This window comes from Pseudonaja textilis, chromosome 4 (assembly GCF_049901715.1).
Source record: "Pseudonaja textilis isolate UNSWEBS1 chromosome 4, rPseTex1.2, whole genome shotgun sequence".
In the NCBI taxonomy this organism is placed as follows: Eukaryota; Metazoa; Chordata; class Lepidosauria; order Squamata; family Elapidae; genus Pseudonaja; species Pseudonaja textilis.
The window spans coordinates 72,245,154-72,266,155 of record NC_141993.1 but is presented as its reverse complement, the minus strand read 5'-3'; the positions used below and the strand labels follow the sequence as shown (position 1 = coordinate 72,266,155).

Here is a 21,002-nt window from a genome sequence, read left to right as displayed (position 1 = left end):
CCAGGGTCTCTGCATAAAAAGCAGAAGCAGCCTGGATTAATTGCTTTGGAGAGTGCTTTGGAGGTGACATTTCTCTGCGGATCACCAAAATTTTATTGCAAACCACCAGTGGTTTCCAGCCCACCAGTTGGCGACCACTGGACTAGAAGACCTCCAGCCCTATGATTCTGTGTTTTATAATGCAGTTACCCCTTTCAAAGAGCTCTCAATCAACCCGAGTCAAAATACCCATAGAGGGCATTGCTCAGAGATTAGAGGGGAAGGAAGGTATCCACAATAACCCTTGAGTATCATTATTGCCAACACTGTCAGTGAAATGTCATAGATCAGGGGAGTCAAACTGGTGGCCCACGGGCCGGATGGGTCACATACAGGTCACGCCCAGCCCAGCTCTGCGAAGGGAAAAAAAGTCATGATACGACATATGACGGCAACATGACGTGGCAAGTTTGACACCCGCATCATAGATTGATCATATGGAAAAGCTTTTATGGGGAGGAGGGGAAAAGCTAGTTTAACACTGGAAGAGTTCATGGTTATTAGAATAATCTGTAGCAGGATCAGAAAGATGACATCACAAGATCATGTCATTTCAAAACAGGCACCTTTGTGCCTTGAGAAGTGGAAGGTGACAATGATCGCAGTTAAAAGTCCAAGATGGCTTTAAACAATCCATGGACTAAAAGTTAAAAAGCTACATTTTAGAATTTGGCTTTGGGCACCATCACTTTCTTTTATTAAGGCTGCACCCATTTCATATACAGAGACCCATCATACCTAGTTAGTCTGAAAGTTGGTGATCCAACCCATCTGGAGTTCATCAAATGTGGGAAAAGCTCTAACTCTGGCAATCAGTTTTATAGACCTGAATGAGACTTAATTTTAAATGGGATTGTTTGTGTGTATATACACATAGACACACATACAGTACATGTTAAATATACTGTATATACAATATATTTAACTTGATTACTAGGTTTGCACAAGGCCTTGCAGAATCATGGATCAGCCAAATAGAGTGAAACCATTTGTGCCCAAAATATAGTGTCCAAAGCTGGGTTTTTATGATAAACTAAACCACAAAAACCTCATCAGAGTTAACATAAACCATGCTTAGAATATAATGCCAGTTTGGTGCTAGGTCTAGCTTAACTAGTAAATAATTTGGGCAAGCCCAGTCAAAGGGTTACATCTATGCTTAGCTTTTGACTTGTTATTAGAATTGACTGGCAACTGTTTGCATGGATGAGGTCACCTCACAGATCCTCATCCCACCATCAAAACATCCTCAATGGAGGGTGATGTTATCCATTTTTGTCTTCCAGAAATGATTGCCAGCTAATTCCAGCAGTTGGGCAAGAAGTATAGATGCAGCCTCAGTCACTGGTTAACAAATTTGACACGGAATAAGGAAATATTTTGTATACTGTTGCAACAACTTTATTCCAAAAACACTTCTGTTATTACTGTATACATAACTTACTCTTTTTGGTGTCGGGTTACACACATTAAAAAGAAAATGGAATAAAAGGGAAGCTGGCAATATAAACATTACATAAAACTGCCAAGTCTGCATAACCATCAAGGAAAAAGTAGCAGAAAGTTAATTCCATTGATGATTAAAATTAATTGAAATAACTGGGAATATAAAAAGAAGCGTGCTTGATACCAAAGAAAGACTGTGCCAGAATATAAATAAGATGTGCCCGAGACATTTTGCTGCCTAAGGCAGAGATCCAATCACCGAAACTGAAACTTGGCCAAATTATTTTGGCATTCTCTTAGCAATAAAAATAGAATAATTATTAAACATGTACACAGATCCTTAACCATTCATTGTTGCCTTAATATTCAAACCCTGCAGCTTAAGGTAACTACCTGGGTGTAACATATGACTCATATGCCCTTAAATAACTATTAAATTGTTCTTTGGAAAGGAAATATGATCCATGTAACAAATCTCAACCTGCAGGCAGTCAAATGCCCAATTTCATTTCACTGAACTTTAAAATATCTGCTGGAGATCTAAAAGAGATGCCAAAAGAAAAAAAAAATCAGTCATAATGATCAAGGAAGAAAAACAATCCAGGGCTATGTGTCCACTAGAAAGAGGGAGTAAGAGGCTATAACAGGGATGTATAAGACTATTGATAGAGAAAGAGATGGCAGTTTTTTATTATTATTATCTCTTATGCATTAAACATGAAAATCAGTCAACTGAACATTCAAAAATGCATCACAAATATCATTGACTGGTGCTGATGGTTGATACGGGTTACTGCCAGCGTCCTAGTTATCAACAGAGTACCTTCTTAAAATATATGATGTTCCAAGTAATTTTTGCAGTTCCGCTGCTGTTATTGCAGGAAGCTACAATTTCTTGATGTATTTAGTCAAATTCTTGGACATGGTACCAAGTGCCCGATGACAATGGTTATCACTGTTACTTGTTTCATCCATAATCGCATAGTTTTGATGGCCAGGTAGTTATATTTTGTGGGGGGGTTTCCAGTTCTTTTTCTTCAACTCTGTTGTCTCCTGGTACAGCAATAAATTGTATGCTTCAGTTTTCGACAACTGTGATATTTGGCATGTTGTGTGCCAAATGATGATCCATCTGTATTCAAGTTCCACAAAATCTTCACCTTCTCATTTTTGACAACTTTTTCTACTTTATGTTCCCATGACTTTTTAGATACAGGTAAGTCGTATGTTTTATCTAATGACAATGGATTAATTTAGCAACTCGTTGTTATCATCATCATCATCACACACAAGAAGAGGTAGATCCTGCCTTTGGGACACTACAAAAAGGTAAAGGTTATGCCTGTCAAGTCAACTCTATGGATAATGCTCATCTCCATTTCCTACCTGAAGGAGCCAGCATTGTCTGAAGATGCTTCCATGGTCATGTGACTACTCAAAGAAGGTGCACAGAATGTTATTAACTTTCCATCGAAATGGTACCTATTTATCTACTTGCATTTGCATGCCTTCGAACTGCTAGGTTGGCAGGAACTGGACCAGATAGCAGAAGCTCACCCTGTCACACAGTACTTGGGTCTTGAACTGTTAATCTTTTAGTTGACAAGCTCAGTGTATTAACTGCTAGACCACTGCACCCTCACAGAGAGCACTAAATAGCAACAAAGGATACAGAAATGTTAATGTTTCATGAATTTTGGCAACCCAAAAGTAGGATCTCTTTTTTAAATCTGCTTTTTCCTTTTCTTTTTCCTCTAGCCAACTGTCAATCCTTTCTCTTCTCTCTGAAAGTAAAGTTAAAGACATACATGACATACATGTAAAGTTCATGGAAATAATTAAACAATTAAAAAGGGTGGGGGGAGTTGCCAATGTCTTCTTCCAGCATTTCGCAGTTTAGGATAAAGCCCTGGGATGATTGTACATCCAAGTTCTAACCAAATTTGACTCTTCTTTGCTGAATTCCTTCACTTCACTACAAGACCAGCTACCTCTTTCTGCCATCTGGTAACTTCATCTCTTACTCCCCAAATCCGTTCCACTTATAGCTGCCTTTCTTAAAAGGAAAATTTACCATTCACTGGCATTCAAACAGAATTATACAGTAAGCTTTCATCACAACTGCATCTTTCTACAATAAGCTCTCATCACAACTGCTGAGATTTCTAAAGTAGCCCGAGGAGAAATAACTGGGAAGATGTCACAATCTTTGAAATTAAATTTGCAAACTCTTAAAACTTATTTTTCTTTCCCTCGTTAAAACTTTTTCTCCACCCTGCCTTTAAAACTTAGCTTTCTCCCCCATATCCTTTCTGCAACCAGATCCTTTCTTCATTCATATCCCCCATCCAATGTAAGCCACATATAAACAATAATTAATGAAAATCCTCTAATTGGTTTAGGTTGAGGAAGTGCTTAATTGAGCTCTGGTTTCTCCCTTCTCAGATCATTTTGTACTTATATTAACTTCTGTATTTGCTATTTATTTTGTGCTTTGTTCATTTCCCAATTAGCATGTAACAATATGAAACATTTATTTTATAACAATCAACCAATTTCTACATTCCAAACACCAAGTGATCCTTTCATTATATTGTCTTCTTACAGAAGTATACCAATTCTTCAAATATAAAATTATTCTCTATTAGTTCCATATTCTTGTTTTGATATGTAGAAATAGTTTTTCTTCATTATGACTAAAATAATATAGCTTGAAAAACAATTTTCATTTCATATTTTGCTTTTAAGTAATTCTACTTTTAAAGGCTTAAATGCTTTTCCTTTTTTAAGCATAGCTAGACTAATATTTGGGGGGGAGGAGAATTCTTTATCTCCTTTCTAATTCATATGTTCATGCCCATTGACATTTTGCAAAATTCTCTCACCCAAGCATTTTCTTTATTATATCCCTTGGTGTTTGCATTTGATTAAACCTAGATCTGATTGAACCTGTGGCCATGTTCTACATCTTTAATATAAAAGCTTTAAATCGGGTAGCTTGTCATTAAGTTTTGAGAGAGCTATCCAACAGAAGGTGACTTTTCTACATTTTGTCCAATTCCTCTAATAAGCTAATTACTTCTTCTGTTCTGATCCTGTACATCAGCTAGCTCAGGTCCAAAGTCTGCAACATATTTTATCATCAAAAGTGTGCTCATTTTTCATCACATGATCAGAAATATGCTAGTATCAAAGCAACCTCTGAAACCTGAGAATGCAATTCTGTTCGTTATTTATTAACTTGTTCAACTTTTCCTGCCCACTCCTTTTCTACTGCATTAGTTGACTTATCCCATTTTGCCTGTACTTCTTGTTTGCATTATTTACCTTGATTTTCTATTCAGTCAGTTTTAAAGCTTTGTCTCAACAGTGCTTGATGTCTACATTTTCCACTGGAACCTGGCCTTCTTTTGCCATATTGTCTTCATGACTACGGTAGAGTGAGGTGCTCTTGGAATCATCCACGTAAGTCTTAATTCTTCTAATTCTTTTAGAATTACCTTTCTTATTCATCTTCTTAATACATTTCCTGTCTGTTACTTGACTGTCTTACCATCAGTATTATGTTTAGTAAACTATGATTTAAAAAATAGAATTTAGCATGATACGGAAATTCAACCACAGAATTGCCTTTAAATGCAAGATTGCTTTATTCAATTGAATACAAGTTTGCCTAGTTTCTTAAATAACAAAATATAATAAATTCTAAAATAGCTGATCTCAAGAAGCCTGTTTCTAGCAATCAGGACTTGCAATCACCTTCAGCTTCAGTTCCACTTAAGATTAATCCAAAGAAAAAAATGAAACATTTAAACCCTGCAGGATTTCCACAGTAAGCTCCTCAGTTAAATTCTACACACATCTAGCCAGAGGTTTACAATTTTTCTACAGTATTCTTTAAATTTTACCTAACCCACTGTTTTGTGCAAGCAATTGAAAGTGGTGCATTTTAATAAAGAATCCCTGATCCTTCTTTGAAAAATTAAAAATAGCTTAACAACTAGCTAAATTAGAAACAGCTAATAACTTAATAACTTACAAGAGTCCGAAGGGTATCTGTATTCCTATTTCTGTTAAGATATTCAATCTTCTCATGGGCATTGAGAGGCAAAAAAAATCAAGATAATGGCCACAATCATGCAACACAACCATTTCTCTTTTTGACTGTCACATAAACATAAGAAAGACAAGACTTCAATTGCATGATTGAGGCACCATCTTGATTTTTTACCACTGCTCCCCCCCCGCCACACCTCAGCCTCAGAGACCGTTTCTGATGAACATCTTTGCTTTACTAATGTTGTGGTTTTCTGGCAGCCTGTGCAGATGGCAGTGGAATTGGACAGTAGGGAAGAACAGGGACCAGTCTGGGAGTCTGGAGAGGATTCAGACAAGGGTCCTGCGTTCAATGCAGAGATGGGGCCAGGACCATCTGGGAGTCTGGCAGCAACAAGGCAGAGGAACTACGGGAGCCTGTTCCCAGTGTGCATGTGCGCAGAGTTGCTAGAAGACAAGAGCAGCTGAGACAAAAGGGGTGACTTGGGAGTAAGGGTTGGAGGTGATTGCCCTTCCCATAAGGTATAAAAGACAGGCAAAGGTGAAGAAACTTTTGTAGGAAGCAAAGTTGTTCATTCTGAAGTTTTGTGTGGACTTTGTGCTTTGGTTGGTTTTTTATAGTTCATTTGGCACTTTAGTTATTTGCAGCAATTCAAAGGGGAGAAAGGTGGGTGCTTATCTCGAGGGACTGTTTGAATATAATTCCCAGCGTTGAAATAAAACAAGAGTTGCTTTAACTAAGCGTGTGCTTAATTACGGTCTCGAAAGCCTTGGTCAGAACAACTAAATGGGTATGATAAATTATTTCATTCCTGTGCAGTCCAGTCACTGAACATCTACCACGAAAAACAGCATGACCGGTTATGATTTGGAGGCTGTAAAAAAAATAAACCCAAAAAGCTTGAAAAATAGGGCCTAACAATGATGAGAGTCTGGGCGGAGAATGTCACAGAATGGATGCTTTAGTAAGAATACTCTACAACCATGATGGCGAACCTATGGAACACATGCTGGAAGTGGTACGCAAAGCCATTTCTGTTGGCATGCGAGCTGTCGCCTGGAACTGATCCGTTGCGAATGCACATGTACCTCCCATCAGCCAGCTGATTGTCAAGAATCTGCTGTGCATGTGTGAGGGCAGGGTGCACGTGGGAGATGCATGTGCATGCACAGGGAGCCAGGGTGCACACGGGGTTGCACAGGCACATGCCTGCGCACGCACTTTTGGCACACGATGATGAAAAGGTTAGCCATTACTGCTCTACAACAAGTTCTCGAATTACAAAAGTTCATCTTAGTAACTGTTCAAAGTTACAACAGCACTGAAAAAAGTGACTTATGACCATTTTTCACACTTATGACTGTTGCAGCATTGCTATGGTCACATGATCAAAATTCAGATGCTTGGCATCTGACTCACATTTATGACAGTTGCAATGTTCTGGGGTCATGTGATCACCTTATCCGATCTTCTAATAAGCAAAGTCAATGGAGAAGGCAGATTCACTTAACAACTATGATACTAATTTAACAAGTGCAGTGATTCTATTAACAATCATGGCAAGAAAGTTTGTTAAATAGGACAAAGTTCACTTAACTGTCTCGCTTAGCAACATAAATTTTGGGATTAATTGTGGTTGTAAATTGAGGACTACCTGCACTATAATATTATGAAAAACTATACTTACCCTTATATTAAGAGTAATATGTCTAAAGAGAAATGTCACAAGAGCAAACAATAAAACCTTTATATGTATTTTACCTTGGCATTAATCAACTTCTGTTTTTAATGTCAATATAAATCCACCCTTAGATAGCCTGTAAAATTCTGTTTGCAGGTAAAGTCATAAAACAAACACATGCCCAATCTTATTCTTATTACAAAACAGAAACCTTATATTCTGTTGCTTCCTCTTTTACCAGCCATTCTTCTCTGAGACAGACACCAAACCCATAAAGAGAACAGCAAACAAAACTAACAGCTTAACAAATGGGGCATATAAATTCTACACAACTGAAAATCAAAGAAGCCCAGATTATAATGCTTGGACTAGATTCATCTGGGAAATCCACTCTTCTATACAAGCTAAAATGTAATGAAGTCTTCCTAACGGAACCAACGATTGGTTTTAATGTGGAGATGATTAAAACATCAAAAGATATGACCTTAACAATATGGGATGTTGGAGGTCAGTGGAAAATGAGGACTGCTTGGGAGAACTATTTGGAAGACATGGATTGCTTGGTCTATGTTGTTGATAGCTCTGACAAGCGGCACTTGGAAGAATCCAAGAAAGAGCTGGAGCTTATTTTAAGACATGACAATGTTAAAAATGTACCTGTGGTCGTACTGGCAAACAAGCAGGATCTTCCTGGAGCTCTGAGTGCTGAAGAAATAACTCAGAGACTCAACATGAAGAAGCACTGCCAAAACCGAAACTGGTATGTACAACCTTGTTGTTCACTTACAGGAGATGGACTCTCAGAAGCATTCCAAAAAGTGACAAAATTTGCAAAATCTTGCATAAAATCTAAACAAGAGGGCTTTGCCATTTTCAAACAACTTTAAACTATTGTTTCGTGATCTGGATAATTAATTCATTGCTGGAGTAGAACATTAGCTTGTTCATTAACAGTTTGATTTGTATTTCCCTATTATTTTTTTTTATAAAAGTGAAATATTTCTTACAGACTTCGGGCCAATCACTCATTTCTATTGGTCTTCAAAATATTCTGTTGCTCTAAGGAAAGAAATATAATTAAATCCCGAAGTATGAAACTGCAGAAAGAATAAAATTAGTCACCGTATAAATGGTTCAGTGTGTGTGTGTGTGTGTGTGTGTGTGTGTTTCTGTACATGTCATCCATTTTGCATCCAACAGTTATGCTATAATTAATGTAACAGTTTTGAAGCTTCAGCAATAAGTAATTGGGAATGATTAGACCACACCCTACGCCATTGGTACGCTACTATCGTGTTTCTCACAAAATAAGGCCAGGCCTTATTTTTTTTTTGACCCCCCCCCAAAAATGGCTAGGCCACCTTTTGGGGGGTGACTTAATTTCCTCCACCACCCTGGAGCGGTCCATACGCACATACCTCGCCACGAGGCGGCTTCTATCGGCCGACAAAAGCTCCCCGAAGGCAGAGTTGGTAAGCAGTTGGTAAGTTACAAAAGGGTTGTTTAACATTAAGATCTGCTTTGTGATCAAAGGCAACATGAAATGAGGGCAGGGAAGGAAGAAGTCGCAGTTTGTGCTTAACCAAGTTTCTGAATCTGAAGGTCCCTGCTCTTCCGCCACCTGTCTTTTGTTGGTGCAATTTACCTGGGGGGCGGGTTGTCCCAAGACCCTTTGAGTTTATTCATTCATTTACTCCCAAAGAGCTTTTGAGGGTGGGGTTGTTTCTTCCCTGCAACTCAGCCATCATCTCTCCCGGCCCCAGCAAGACGCCATCCTCCCCACTGGAGGGAGTTGGGGGTTCAGGGAAGTGTCCTGTTAATCATTAAAGCAATCTGAAAGACCACCCTTTGGGGCCACCAGGATGATCTTCACCCAGCTCAGGCAAAAAGCCCAGGAGCCCCTTCACTCTGCCCCCTCCCTGCCCCCCCAGTGCCTGCTCTGCTCAAGTCAGAAATGGCGGGGGGAGGAAACAAGGCTTGGATTCCCAGAGCGCACCTGGGAGGGGGCTTGTCTAGGATGGAAACTAAGCAGGGTTGGAGCTGGGATGGAGTCTCCAGGAGAGGATTTCCAGGGCTGTAGAGAGAAGTTTAAAACAGTGGGACAAGAGAAGACAAAAGCTTCTTTAGCGACCCTCCTGCGATCCACATGGTTGCAGTGGGAAATTGAGGTGGGGGGGATAGGGCTATCTGAGGGGACGAAGAAGAGCGGCTGGCTCAGGAAGCAGAAATGCAGCAGGAATCTTGGGGTCGTCTGATATTTATTCTGGCAACAGCATATGTACATTGCATTGAGTTTGCAGTTGCATTGAGATTGTAGGGGATCACAATTTGAGGCATTTTTTCTATAAAATTGTATTTACTTCTCAATTTCAGTAAAAGTGCTCCATAGCAAACAATGGTTTTGCTTTAATCATTCAAATTTACTTAATGGCCATGGTGATTCACTTAATAACCACTGCAAAAAGGACATAAGTTGTTCATATGATGATCCACTGTACAACCAACACAATTTACAACTGAAATGAGTTTGCTCGAGTAGCAATAAGTTGAGGCATACCTATATTACTGAAAGTAACTGTGCTACAACATGCATTTAAAATACTTCAGAGTGAGAACTGTCAGGTGCATGCATATCACTTACAGGTTACTGTGCCCCATAAGGTTACTGCACAAATAACATTTTCTCAGATTTAACGTGTTGTATTATAATTATGGTGTAATATTAATCAGATTTGAAAAAGATTTCAAAATTCTGACTAACAATGCTAATCATCATGGCAATATGCCCAACGAAGTTAAAGCCAAGGAAATTATATCAGAGGATATTATGATGGGGAAGAGTTAAGTATGATTAAAGGACATGTACGATACCCCCAAAGCGATTGCTATGGTGATGAAGCAATGCTATGGCAACATTAAAAAGAGAAATGTCAGTGTCTCCATACTCATGATGGAAATTTTAACCCATTGTATAAGCTTTGACAATGGGTGATGAATCTTTTTTTCTTCCCCCACCCCAGGAGTGGAAAACAATGGATCTCCAAAGGTTGTAGAACTTCAAAACTCAACACATTCTACCACTGGCCAGCAACATGAGCCCCGCCCTTTTCTATGTGCATTGTGACATCACACGCATGGGGAGCTTAAAGCATGATGCTATAACACTGCAAATGCTGTTGCCACCATAACAACCAGTGGCACTGAACATTAAAACTTAATATTTGGAGGGTCACAGATCAAAAGAATCAAATCAAAGAGACTACTGTTTCCATGACATCTCCTGAAAAAGGCACCTATAACCTTTTCTAATATACTGAGTTGAAAGTCAGTTTCTCCTGCCCCACAGACTAGGTTAAAAGATACATTTTTCATCCATTCCATATTCAGATGCCCAGATCAAAGCATCTTGGAAGAAAGGCAGGGAGAACTGGTTTGGTCCCATTTTCAATATTTAAGAAAGGTCATCTAACTACTTCTAGGGAACAAATATCACCTCTCCTTTCCCAAAAGATATTAAAAGGAACTTCACAACATTTTTTCTGACTCTGTGACCTTTTTCGGCCCCAACTGTGAGTGTGATAATAATATTGTCAGACATCTTGGGCCTTTCACAACTGTGTTTTACAATGCAACATCTTTCTGAATTAAAAATAACCCTGAAACTTTTATTGCTTATGATCCTTTTCATGCCATAGTGCAAAAGAGATACTATACATTTACATTATGTATATAGATCACAGAGTCATACATGTGAGATATGTTGATGTATAAAAGAATGAATGAATAAATCAATAAAATACAGAAAGAGACACAAAATGAAACAACAACATGGTTTTGCATTATTGTTTAAAATGAAAAATAGGAAGCAATTAAATATTTTTCCCAGGGACTGTTCCTAAGTCGAAATTCGGCTTCGGGTCTTAAAGGCAACAAAGCAGAATTTGGCCAGTGCAGAGATGCAAGATTGTACTGATCAACCAGCAAGAGTTGAATATATATATCTAAAACTCCATATGTCCTGCAAAATCCACTAAAAGGGAGCAATGTATTAATATATCTGTAGAAAAAGTGGTATAATAAAACATGGCTTAAGGATTTCACTGCATCCGATTCACATGCTACTTTTGGGTTCCAAATTTCTAAGTGACATGAATTTATCTATGCTGTATTGTTAAAACTGAACTCAAAATATATAACCTCAATGTTGTTTTCTTCTATACATCTGTATACTCACATTAGACACATAAACTAACTGAGACTTTTGGGATATCCTGTATAATAGACTGTATGTGATTCCACAATTCTGGAAGAAGAAAGAAAAATGTTCTGAATGGATCAATCAGTATTGGTTATGTGGAGGTAAGTCCCATCAGAACTGGCGAGAAAAAGGAATTCAAAAAGATGGGAATGTCATATATAAATCGAAGGAGCATCTGCAAAATAAATATATAAATAAAAATCTGTTACAGACTAGTATGATTGTTAACTGTATAACCGTAGAAATCTTAGATACACAAAACAGTGGTGATTTCATCCTCCACTGATTTTAATACATTTCTACAATGGAACAATAATTTAATAGACATTGCTCTGCACTCATGTTTTCATTTTGCAACTTTTGGCATTTTTTTCTGCTGTGTTTTGTCCTCTTATCTTGCCTCAGTTCCTTCCTCTTCTCTCTCCTGTTTGTTCCCTGAATCCAAGATCATCTTCCTTTTAGATGAATAAGGTATTTTAATAACAAAACAGAACAAAAACAACACCAAACTCTCGTTTTATTTTCCACCATTTTCTGTCCTGTTGGTTGTGCAATGGCTTCTCTTCCTCTCCAGATCAAATCTGGGTTCAAAAAGGAAAGAAGTCCTTAGAGCAAAAGCTGAGACAAGAATTAATCAAGTCTTCACTGCTGCACTATTTAATTATTTTTTTTAAAAAAATCCCACCCTCCTATATTTCTTATTATATGTCTTCATTTGTACAACTTGCATATTAAAATATGATTGACATATATGTGGCCCCATACTTTGGTCACATGGCATGTAATAATTAGCCTGTCCATATAAGAGGGACGCAGTAGCTCAGTGGCTAAGATATTGAGCTTGTCGATCAGAAAGGCCGGCAGTTCGGCGGTTTAAATCCCTGGCACCGTGTAACGGAGTGAGCTCCCTTTACTTGGCCCAGCTTCTGCCAACCTAGCAGCTCGAAAGCATGTAAAAATGCAAGTAGAAAAATAGAGACCCCTTTGGTGGGAAGGTAACAGCATTCCGTGCGCCTTTGGCATTTAGTCATGCCCGCCACATGACCACGGAGATGTCTTTGGACAGTACTGGCTCTTTGGCTTTGTAACAGAGATGAGCACTGCCCCCTAGAGCAAGAAACGACTAGCATGTATGCGCAAGGGGAACTTTTACCTTTCCTTATAAGAATGTCTGTGTCACATTTTTATCGTGTGACTAAACATTCATCATCATCATCATTTTAGCCGTTGTCTATCCATTGCAGGATGACAGCCTCTTCCACATGTTTCCAACCTATATGGTCCTGAGCCTTCTTTTGCTGATTGGGCCCACAATACATGCTGATGTCATTAAACCATCTTGCATTAAGTCTCTTTCATGGACACATTTTATCAAGTGGGACTAACCATTATATAGGTAGTTATACTAGTCGATGGTTCCAACATTCAGTTTTTCTCTGTTATAATCCCTACCACCAATCTAGAATAGGCCCATGCATTTAAAGTCCTGTTTTGTTACATAAACCATTACTAAACTAACTATGACATGAAACAGGGTTTTCAAATTGCAGTAGCTGTAATCACCCAACATACTAACACATAACTAGGCTTTTATCAACTCTTAGGATAGATAGTAAGCCATGCATCCAGTGAAGAAGACTGCAATTCATAAAAGCTTTTTTGCCATAATAAATTGCTTTTTGCAGAAAACGTCCGATATCATCTGATAGGCATTTTATAACTTCAACATTATAATATGTGGTATGATTAAAATAAGAGCTTTGACATTTATGGCTTTATTGCTTAAGACATATGTTGATCTACTGATTTTGAAAATATTCTCAGATGTTATTCATTATTTATAAATGCTTTTACGTTGTTTCAATTATTTCAACTCTTAGCAACTCACAAGCAATAAAATAGTATATTAATAATACAGTACTCAAATAATCAAAATCCAACATAATAATGTAAACCATAACAATTTGTCAACCTGTAAAGCATAGCAAAGTTTAGCATCAAGATCTATGGCTATATCCTGGCTTCTTCTGACTATTAATACCTCGGGTGCTGAAGCCACATTTTCAGAAGCTCTCACCAGGAGCGGGAGCACAAATCTTCTATCTGTTGGGAATGGATTTTCCATAAAGAGAAGCTCCTCCAGAAAATGTCTGCAGGAAAGCAACAATTCAGAAACCAAATCAGGTTTTTGGACTAGTCACACTCTGATCAGGATACCCACGGCCTTTGGGCTGATTACATGGACACACTTTACAAATTGGCATCTCTGCAGTGATATCGTCTTCATCTCTCAAATGGCAATTAAAAATATTGCACTAAAACCTATGAAGAGAACTATACGAATAGTTTTCAATTTGAAGCAAGACTGAATTGTTCTATCAGTTAGAAGATAAAATGCCACATTTTGTGTCACTGCTTTGAGCAAGGAAGAGAGCAAGTCCCAGGACTGGTTTCATGGTCTTGATTCTCTCTGCCAATTAACTGAGTTAATTTCGTTGGGACTTGGCCCTGGTTTACCAAGAAGCACTCTGCATCCAGTTTCCATTAGAAGGGTTGGAGTTCTACAAAACATGAGGGCAAGGAAACTTCTGGACCCTAGGAAATGTTTCCTCATCTTGGCTTTTGTCTCTTCCCATTCTCAGTGCAGGAAGCTTGGTGCCATCATATCTCTGATGTTTTAAATTGTGAATGCATAAATATTTTTATTTATTTATTTTTATCATGCAATTATTATTATTATTATTATTATTAAACTCAAGATAACAAACATACTAATATACTTTCTTCCTCTTATTTTCCTCACCACAACTCTGTGTGATGAGTTAGGCTAAAAAAGTGATTGGCCCAAAGTCACCCAGTTGGCTCTCATGTCTGATGCAAGATTAAAACTCCCAAGCTAGTTTCTAGTCTGGTGTCTTAATCACTAGACCAAACTGGATCTCAATTTTAAAAAGCATCCAATGGGAATCTTGGGAAGTGGGACAGTGATTGGATCCTGTTTTGTTATATTATTCAGTTGGCCAGTGGTATATTCTTTGGTGTCCCATTTAAGGTACTTTCCATAGTGAAGTTAGAAGTAATAAGAACTATAGCCTGGCTCAAAACTGAAAGAAAATTATATTAATATAATTGGGACCAAAGCATATTATGAAAACTGATGGAACATAAGAGATATTTGGAATATAGGGAAAGGATTTAAAAACCCCAGGGGAGACTTCAATCCCAGTACAATATTCATTCCTGTTTTGGGTTCCAGCCAGCTGTTCTCTTTTACAGAATATACCATTCCATCTCTTCAAACATCATTTGATAGCCTCAATGGGGTACTTAAAATCCCTTTAATAACAAGAACAACAAAATTACACATTCAAATATGTCCAATGGCTTCCCCTAGGGCATCGTCAATCTTATTTTGTCCCCATAAAGTTCTACGTCCAGAAAACACCTTCACTACAACATTACAATTTAGAATACAAAGATACTTGAGAGTTAATTCAAGTCAGTGAAAGCCTTTCAAAAGAGCACCATCTGGTGGTTCATTGGTTAGAAACAAGCAAAAAGAAACCTAATAAGTTTTAAAAGATGACATTTTAATTAGTAATTTTTTTTAAAAAAAATAGTAATTTTAATGATTATTGAAAATATACTCTGCAGGATACACTGAGAAATTATGTCTATTAATTCAAACATCAGACGAATGCTGCTTATTTCAAAATCAGTTTGAATTTCAGTGGTTATTTAGAAAAAGAATAGATATATTTAGCTTTCCTCTTATCAGGCATAACCCCTCATGTCCAAGTGATTTTGTTTTTGTTGCAAAAATAGAAAAAAGTGCTCCGTTATCACCAGAAACATTTTAGAACTTCCCGGTCCAATCTACAGTTTCTCTACATTAATTTAATGAAAAGAAGGACTCGGAGTGACATGATACCAGTGTTCCAATATCAAAGGAGTTGTCATAAAGCTTTCAATTCTATTTTCCAAAGCACAAGAAGCGATGGATGGAAACTAACCAAGGAGAGCAGCAACCTAGAACTATGGAGAAATTTCCTGACGATTAGAACAATTAATCAGTGGAACAACTTGCCTCCAGAAGTTGTAAATGTTCCAACACTGGACATTTTAAAGAAGAGATTGCACAATCATTTGTCTGAAATGACATAGGGCCGTGATGGCGAACCTATGGCACGCATGCCGGAAGTGGCACACAGAGCCACTTCTGGCAAGCCAGAACTCTCCCGGAAGAGCCCCATTGCACATGCGCCGCCCACCAGACAGCTGATTGTTGGGTATCTGGCGCGCATGCAAGGGTGCAGGGATTGCACACGCTCATGTGCAGAGGTGCATGGTGTGTGTGGGGGTCGCATGTGCATGCGCAGAGGTGCATGGCATGTGAGGGGTCATGAATGCATGCACAGGGGCCATGGGGGGCGCATGCATTGCCTGATGGGTGCTGGCATGCAAGCATGTGCACATGAGCACATGCGCAATTTTTGGCACAGGAGCCGGAAAAGGTTAGCCACCACTGATATAGGGCTTCCTGTCTGAGCAGAGGGTTGGACTAGAAGACCTCTGAGGTCCCTTCCAACTCTGTTATTCTGTCTGATAATTTTTCACCCCAACCGCTTTCTATGTCCAACCCCATTGTTTTCCAAGATCAAATTTTGCTAGATACAGGTACTTCTTGACTTACAACCATTAGTTTAGTGACCATTTGAAGTTACCAACAGCACTGAAAAAAGTGATATATGACTGGTTTTCACACTTACAACCTTTGCAGCAACCCCATGGTCACGAGATCAAAATTCAAATACTTAGCAACTGGTTCATATTTATGACAGTTGTGGTGTCCCAGGGTTACGTGATCACCTTTTGCAATCTTCAGACAAGCACAGACAATGTGGGAAATCAGACTCATTTAACAATTGGATTACTAATTTAACAACTGCAGTGATTCATTTAACAACTGTGTCAAGAAAGGTTGTAAAAAGGGCAAACTCACTTAACAACTGTTTCATTTAGCAGCAAAAATGTTGGGCTCAATTGTGGTTGTAAGTTGAGGACTACCTATATTACCATCTGCTGTTTCTGAAAAACAGTCCTCTACAATATTTGTTGCAGGAATTCCTGTTCAAATATTTTGAATTTTCTTAGAGATGTTGAATATATGGCTTAAAGGCCAGACCCAGCCTATCACTGAATTTTAATAATGCTTAATACCTGCAAGATAATGAGAGTACTATTTTTTTTTCAGATCAGGCTTTTGAACATGTACTGTTTTTTATTAATTTGCTTTTTTATCTTTTATTTGATTTTCATGCTTGCTAATTATATTGCTGCAATGATATGATAGCTTAGATTGTTTTCTGGAGATAGCAGTACCCTACAGCAAGGCAGACAAATAAATTGATTAAATAAAACAATGGTAACAAAACCAGTAAGAATTCTCAAGTACGTGAAATCTACTTGTAACTGCAGAATACTAAAGAAAAACTTCTTTTTTTTCTTTCTCTGCAGCACCTTTGCATAGAATGCTTTTCTTAAGAAAACAAGAGTAACAGAATTTCAAGAATTGACTGCAGTTTAGCACTGACGTAAACAGAAGGAGTGGGGAGAACAAGGCTGAGAAACTGCCCCATGAAGGTCAGCATGCCACCGAATTTAGAATGTAAAACTGAAAGTTTGATAAATATTGGAAGTACTCATCAAAGCTGAAGTGTAGCAAATAATAATTACAGTCTTTACCAATATGACTCACCAAGCTGAGTAATCCACTCCTGTAATATTGGAGGGAGGGGGAAGGAACAAAACTCAAAACAACTGCATAGCTTTTTGTGTGTGTAAAGATATAGTGATAGCAACGGTTGATGCTGATGATCAAGGTAACTAAAGCACTCCTCAAACCTGTAAAAATAATATAAACAAAAAGGAGAAATTATTTTCCTGAAATTTGCCTGGACTTGCTTTTGCTGCTGAATAGCAAATTCATTGCCATCGCTTGCTCCCTGATTATTTTTCTGTCTCAATTCACATTTGCAGCAACATAATTTTATCAGTGCCATCAGTTCTTGTGACCAGTGACTTGAGAAAGAAAATGAAAGTCCACTTCAAAACTTCGTTTACTGCTCATGGCATACGTACTATGTTTAACCAAACATAGTACATTTGGCAACTTGACTATTTCTTTTAATAATAAGTCCTTAAAATAAATGCATACATAAGAAGCTAAGAGTAGGCTAATGTTTTGTCCTATGCCACATTGTGGCTTGCCTATTGTTGATTCAACATGATTCAACACACCCCGTTTAAGCAAACTTTGTTTCAAGACTCTATGAGAATCCAAATACGAATAAGTATTATGCTATATAAAATATATGCTAAATGTAGCTCTGGTTTCTGTTCCCAGTGCTGTTGTCAGAATCTGGTCTTGTAGAAAAATTTAAATTAAAAAGTTCTTGGTTGGTATTGAGTCTGGATATTATGGCCTAGTACTGACCAGAGGTGGGATCCGACCGATGTAACTACCAATTCAGTGATTTTACATTTTGCGCGCGCGTGTATATCGTCATCTAGCTGCCTGTACAGCTGAGCAGCACTGCGCGTGGATGCGCAGCGGTTGAAAAAGCACTATTTTCCTGCTTTTTCAACCGCAGCTGTGTCGTGCAAAGCAGCTGTGGTTGAAAATGCAGGAAATAAAGGTCAGATAAGAGCCCGGGCAGGCAGGTGGGCCAAAAAGCAGCAAACACAGAACTGGCTCTATGTATGCTGTTTGCTGCTTTTCAGAGCAACCGATTTTACAGAAGTGGACAGAACTGGTAGAATCCCACTCCTGGTACTGACTCCCAAAAATGATCATTGTGTCCAATGGCACTTATAAACCACAGGTGGTCAGATACTTCTTTATACCTAAAAAGTTCCCTAAACAAACTTCCTTCTAGGAAGTGCTCACCTTATGAACATTTGCTTAATGACTGCTCAAACTTGCAGTGATGCTATATAGAGTATAGATAGATGCAGCTGGAGAGGTGGTCAACAGTATTAAGTATCTGGGGGTGCAGATAACTAACAATCTGAATTGGTCTCTCCGCACATCATCCTCAGTGAAGGTGTGCAAACCAATGTTTGCGTTTCCTATGTCAGATGAAGAGAGCACATCTTTCTCCTTGTGTTCCGGCCACTTTTTACAGAGATACAATTAAGAGTGTTTTAACAAACTGCTGCACTGTTTGGTTTGGTGGCAGCAGTGCCTCAGATAGAAAGTCCATACAGAGAGTGGTAAGGACAGCCGAGATAATTCGCTTCCTGTTATTCAGGATACTGCTTATAAGCGCTGTATGCTTAGAGCTCAAAGCATTGTTAAAGACTCCACACACCCACTTTACGGTCTGTTTCTGTTGCTCCCCTCTAGGAGGAGATTTCAAAGTATTTCTAGCAGGACTACCAGATTCTGTAACAGCTTTGTTCCTATGCCATCCATCTGGTAAACTTGCAAGATTCGTTTTTCTCGCCATGTACATGTACATCCAAACTAGACTGTTGTTTCTGTGTGTTATATATGTGGGTATATGCATAATTTTTTAGTTAGTCATGTTTATGTAGTGTATATTGTAGGTGGTGACCCTTTGAGAGCCCTATGCAACGAAATTTCATTTTAATGTGTGCCAACAGTTTACATTCAAAGTGACAATAAAGTTATTCTAAGTTAAAATTAGTGGCTTATGACTGTTCATCACAATTATTGCCATCACAAATTCTGTGATCGATATCTGGGTTCCTGGAAACTAGCATATATTTATATTTGCAGTATCCTGGGATCATGTGATCAACATTTGCAACTTTCCCAGAAGCTTTCCAACCACAAAGTCAAGTGGGGGGAGGGAAATCTGTGTTCGCTTAATTGTCTGATTTGCTCAACAACCAGTGATTTACTTAATGGCAAGGGCAAAACAGTCCTAAAATTGGGTGTGATTCACATTAAGACCGTATCACTTAGTGATGGACGTTTGCCCCAATTGTGGTTGTAAGTGGAGGACTACCAGTTGAAGACTATAGATATAGTGCCAACAAACTGGTTAGAAATCTGCCTGATCATTTTGGTGTGCAAAAACACCTTTTGAAGATGTTCTTAAGAGATTCACTCACATTTTTCTTTTGGGTTGCTGCTGAGCTAATGAATTCATTTCCTCAGGAATAGTGTTTGGCTAACTCTTTGGTGCTTAAGAAAATTTGTAGTCATATATCTTTTAATTGTTAATTTTTGTATTAAGTTTAATTTCTTTTTTATTTTCTTTTTAGAACATTGGTTTTAGTGGTTGCTTTTTATTGGTGAAATGACTTTCAGGTGAGACAAATATTTTTAGATTTTTAATTTTATTGTCTTGAGTGCTCAATTGAAAAGAAGTATAAATGAAACCATTAATCCTGGGCGCAACAAAACTCTAGAAAGAGTAGGCAGTTAATATATTTCAATGCTGTAATTTCTTCCACAGGCAAATTTTCTATTTCACTGGCAGATAGGTATGTAACAGCTGCAATATTACCCAAAATTATTGAACTTCTTTGCTCTAAAGATCATTTACACACTTAAAATGGTAAATGTTTTGTACTGAACTGGTAAAGATGTGATATGCTTGGTTGTTTTACATTCATAGTATAATAGTACAGGCTACAAAATAATAAAATAGTTCAGATTTATTATACATTCTGATTAACACAGTGAAATTCAATTACATTATTTTCTGCATCAGGAATGCCCATAGATGAATAAAAAGTCAAAAGATAGCGGTCATATCTATGTGATTTGACCCTCTGTTCTGCATTGTTTGAATTAAGGTGTTGTTTTTAAATCTGCAATCAAAATTTACCAGCTTATTACCATATATAGTTCTGGAATGACAAGAATACAAGATAGTGTTCATATATATAATTATGTGCTGAGACTTTTTATTTAATGAATTGATTTATATGGCTGCCAATCTTGCAAATATGATTCTGGACAGCTAACAACACAATAAAACAATAACAATAATATCATTGGTAATTATGTCAATTAGATGTTTCTATACACATTGGGGATGCAGTGGCTCAGCGGCTAAGATGCTGAACTCGTCAATCAGAAAGGTCGGCAGTTCGACAGTTCAAATCCCTAGCATCATGTAACTGACTGAGCTCCCGTTACTTGTCCCAGCTTTTGCCAACCTAACAGTTTGAAAGCATGTAAAAATGCAAGTAGAAAATAGGGACCACTCTGGTGGGAAGGTAACAGCATTCTGTGCACCTTTGGCGTTTAGTCATGCTGGCCACATGAACACGGAGATGTCTTCGGACAGCGCTGGCTCATTGGCTTTGTAACGGAGATGAGCACCACCTCCTAGAGCCAACAACTAGCATGTATATGCAAGGGGAACCTTTACCTTTACCTCATACACATGCAGAAGGCTATCATGAATGTTCATAAAGAATGCCAAGATATTTACTTATATTATTTAAATACTATTTAAATATTAATTAGCATTTAATAT

General features: G+C 38.0%; 1 protein-coding gene across 1 annotated transcript; it reads left to right on the top strand.

Moving 5' to 3' along the window:
• Window positions 1–4,811: 4,811 nt before the first annotated feature.
• On the top strand, window positions 4,812–8,233 carry ARL14 (ARF like GTPase 14). The gene is made up of 2 exons (XM_026705822.2): window positions 4,812–4,950; window positions 7,465–8,233. The coding sequence occupies exon 2, from the start codon at window positions 7,532–7,534 to the stop codon at window positions 8,108–8,110; it is 579 nt and encodes a 192-aa protein (XP_026561607.1). The 5' UTR covers window positions 4,812–4,950; window positions 7,465–7,531; the 3' UTR covers window positions 8,111–8,233.
• The last annotated feature ends 12,769 nt before the right edge of the window (window positions 8,234–21,002 follow it).

Coding starts and splice junctions, on each gene's coding strand:
- ARL14 (XM_026705822.2), top strand. CDS start 7,532: ATGGGGCATATAAATTCTACACAACTGAAAATCAAAGAAGCCCAGATT.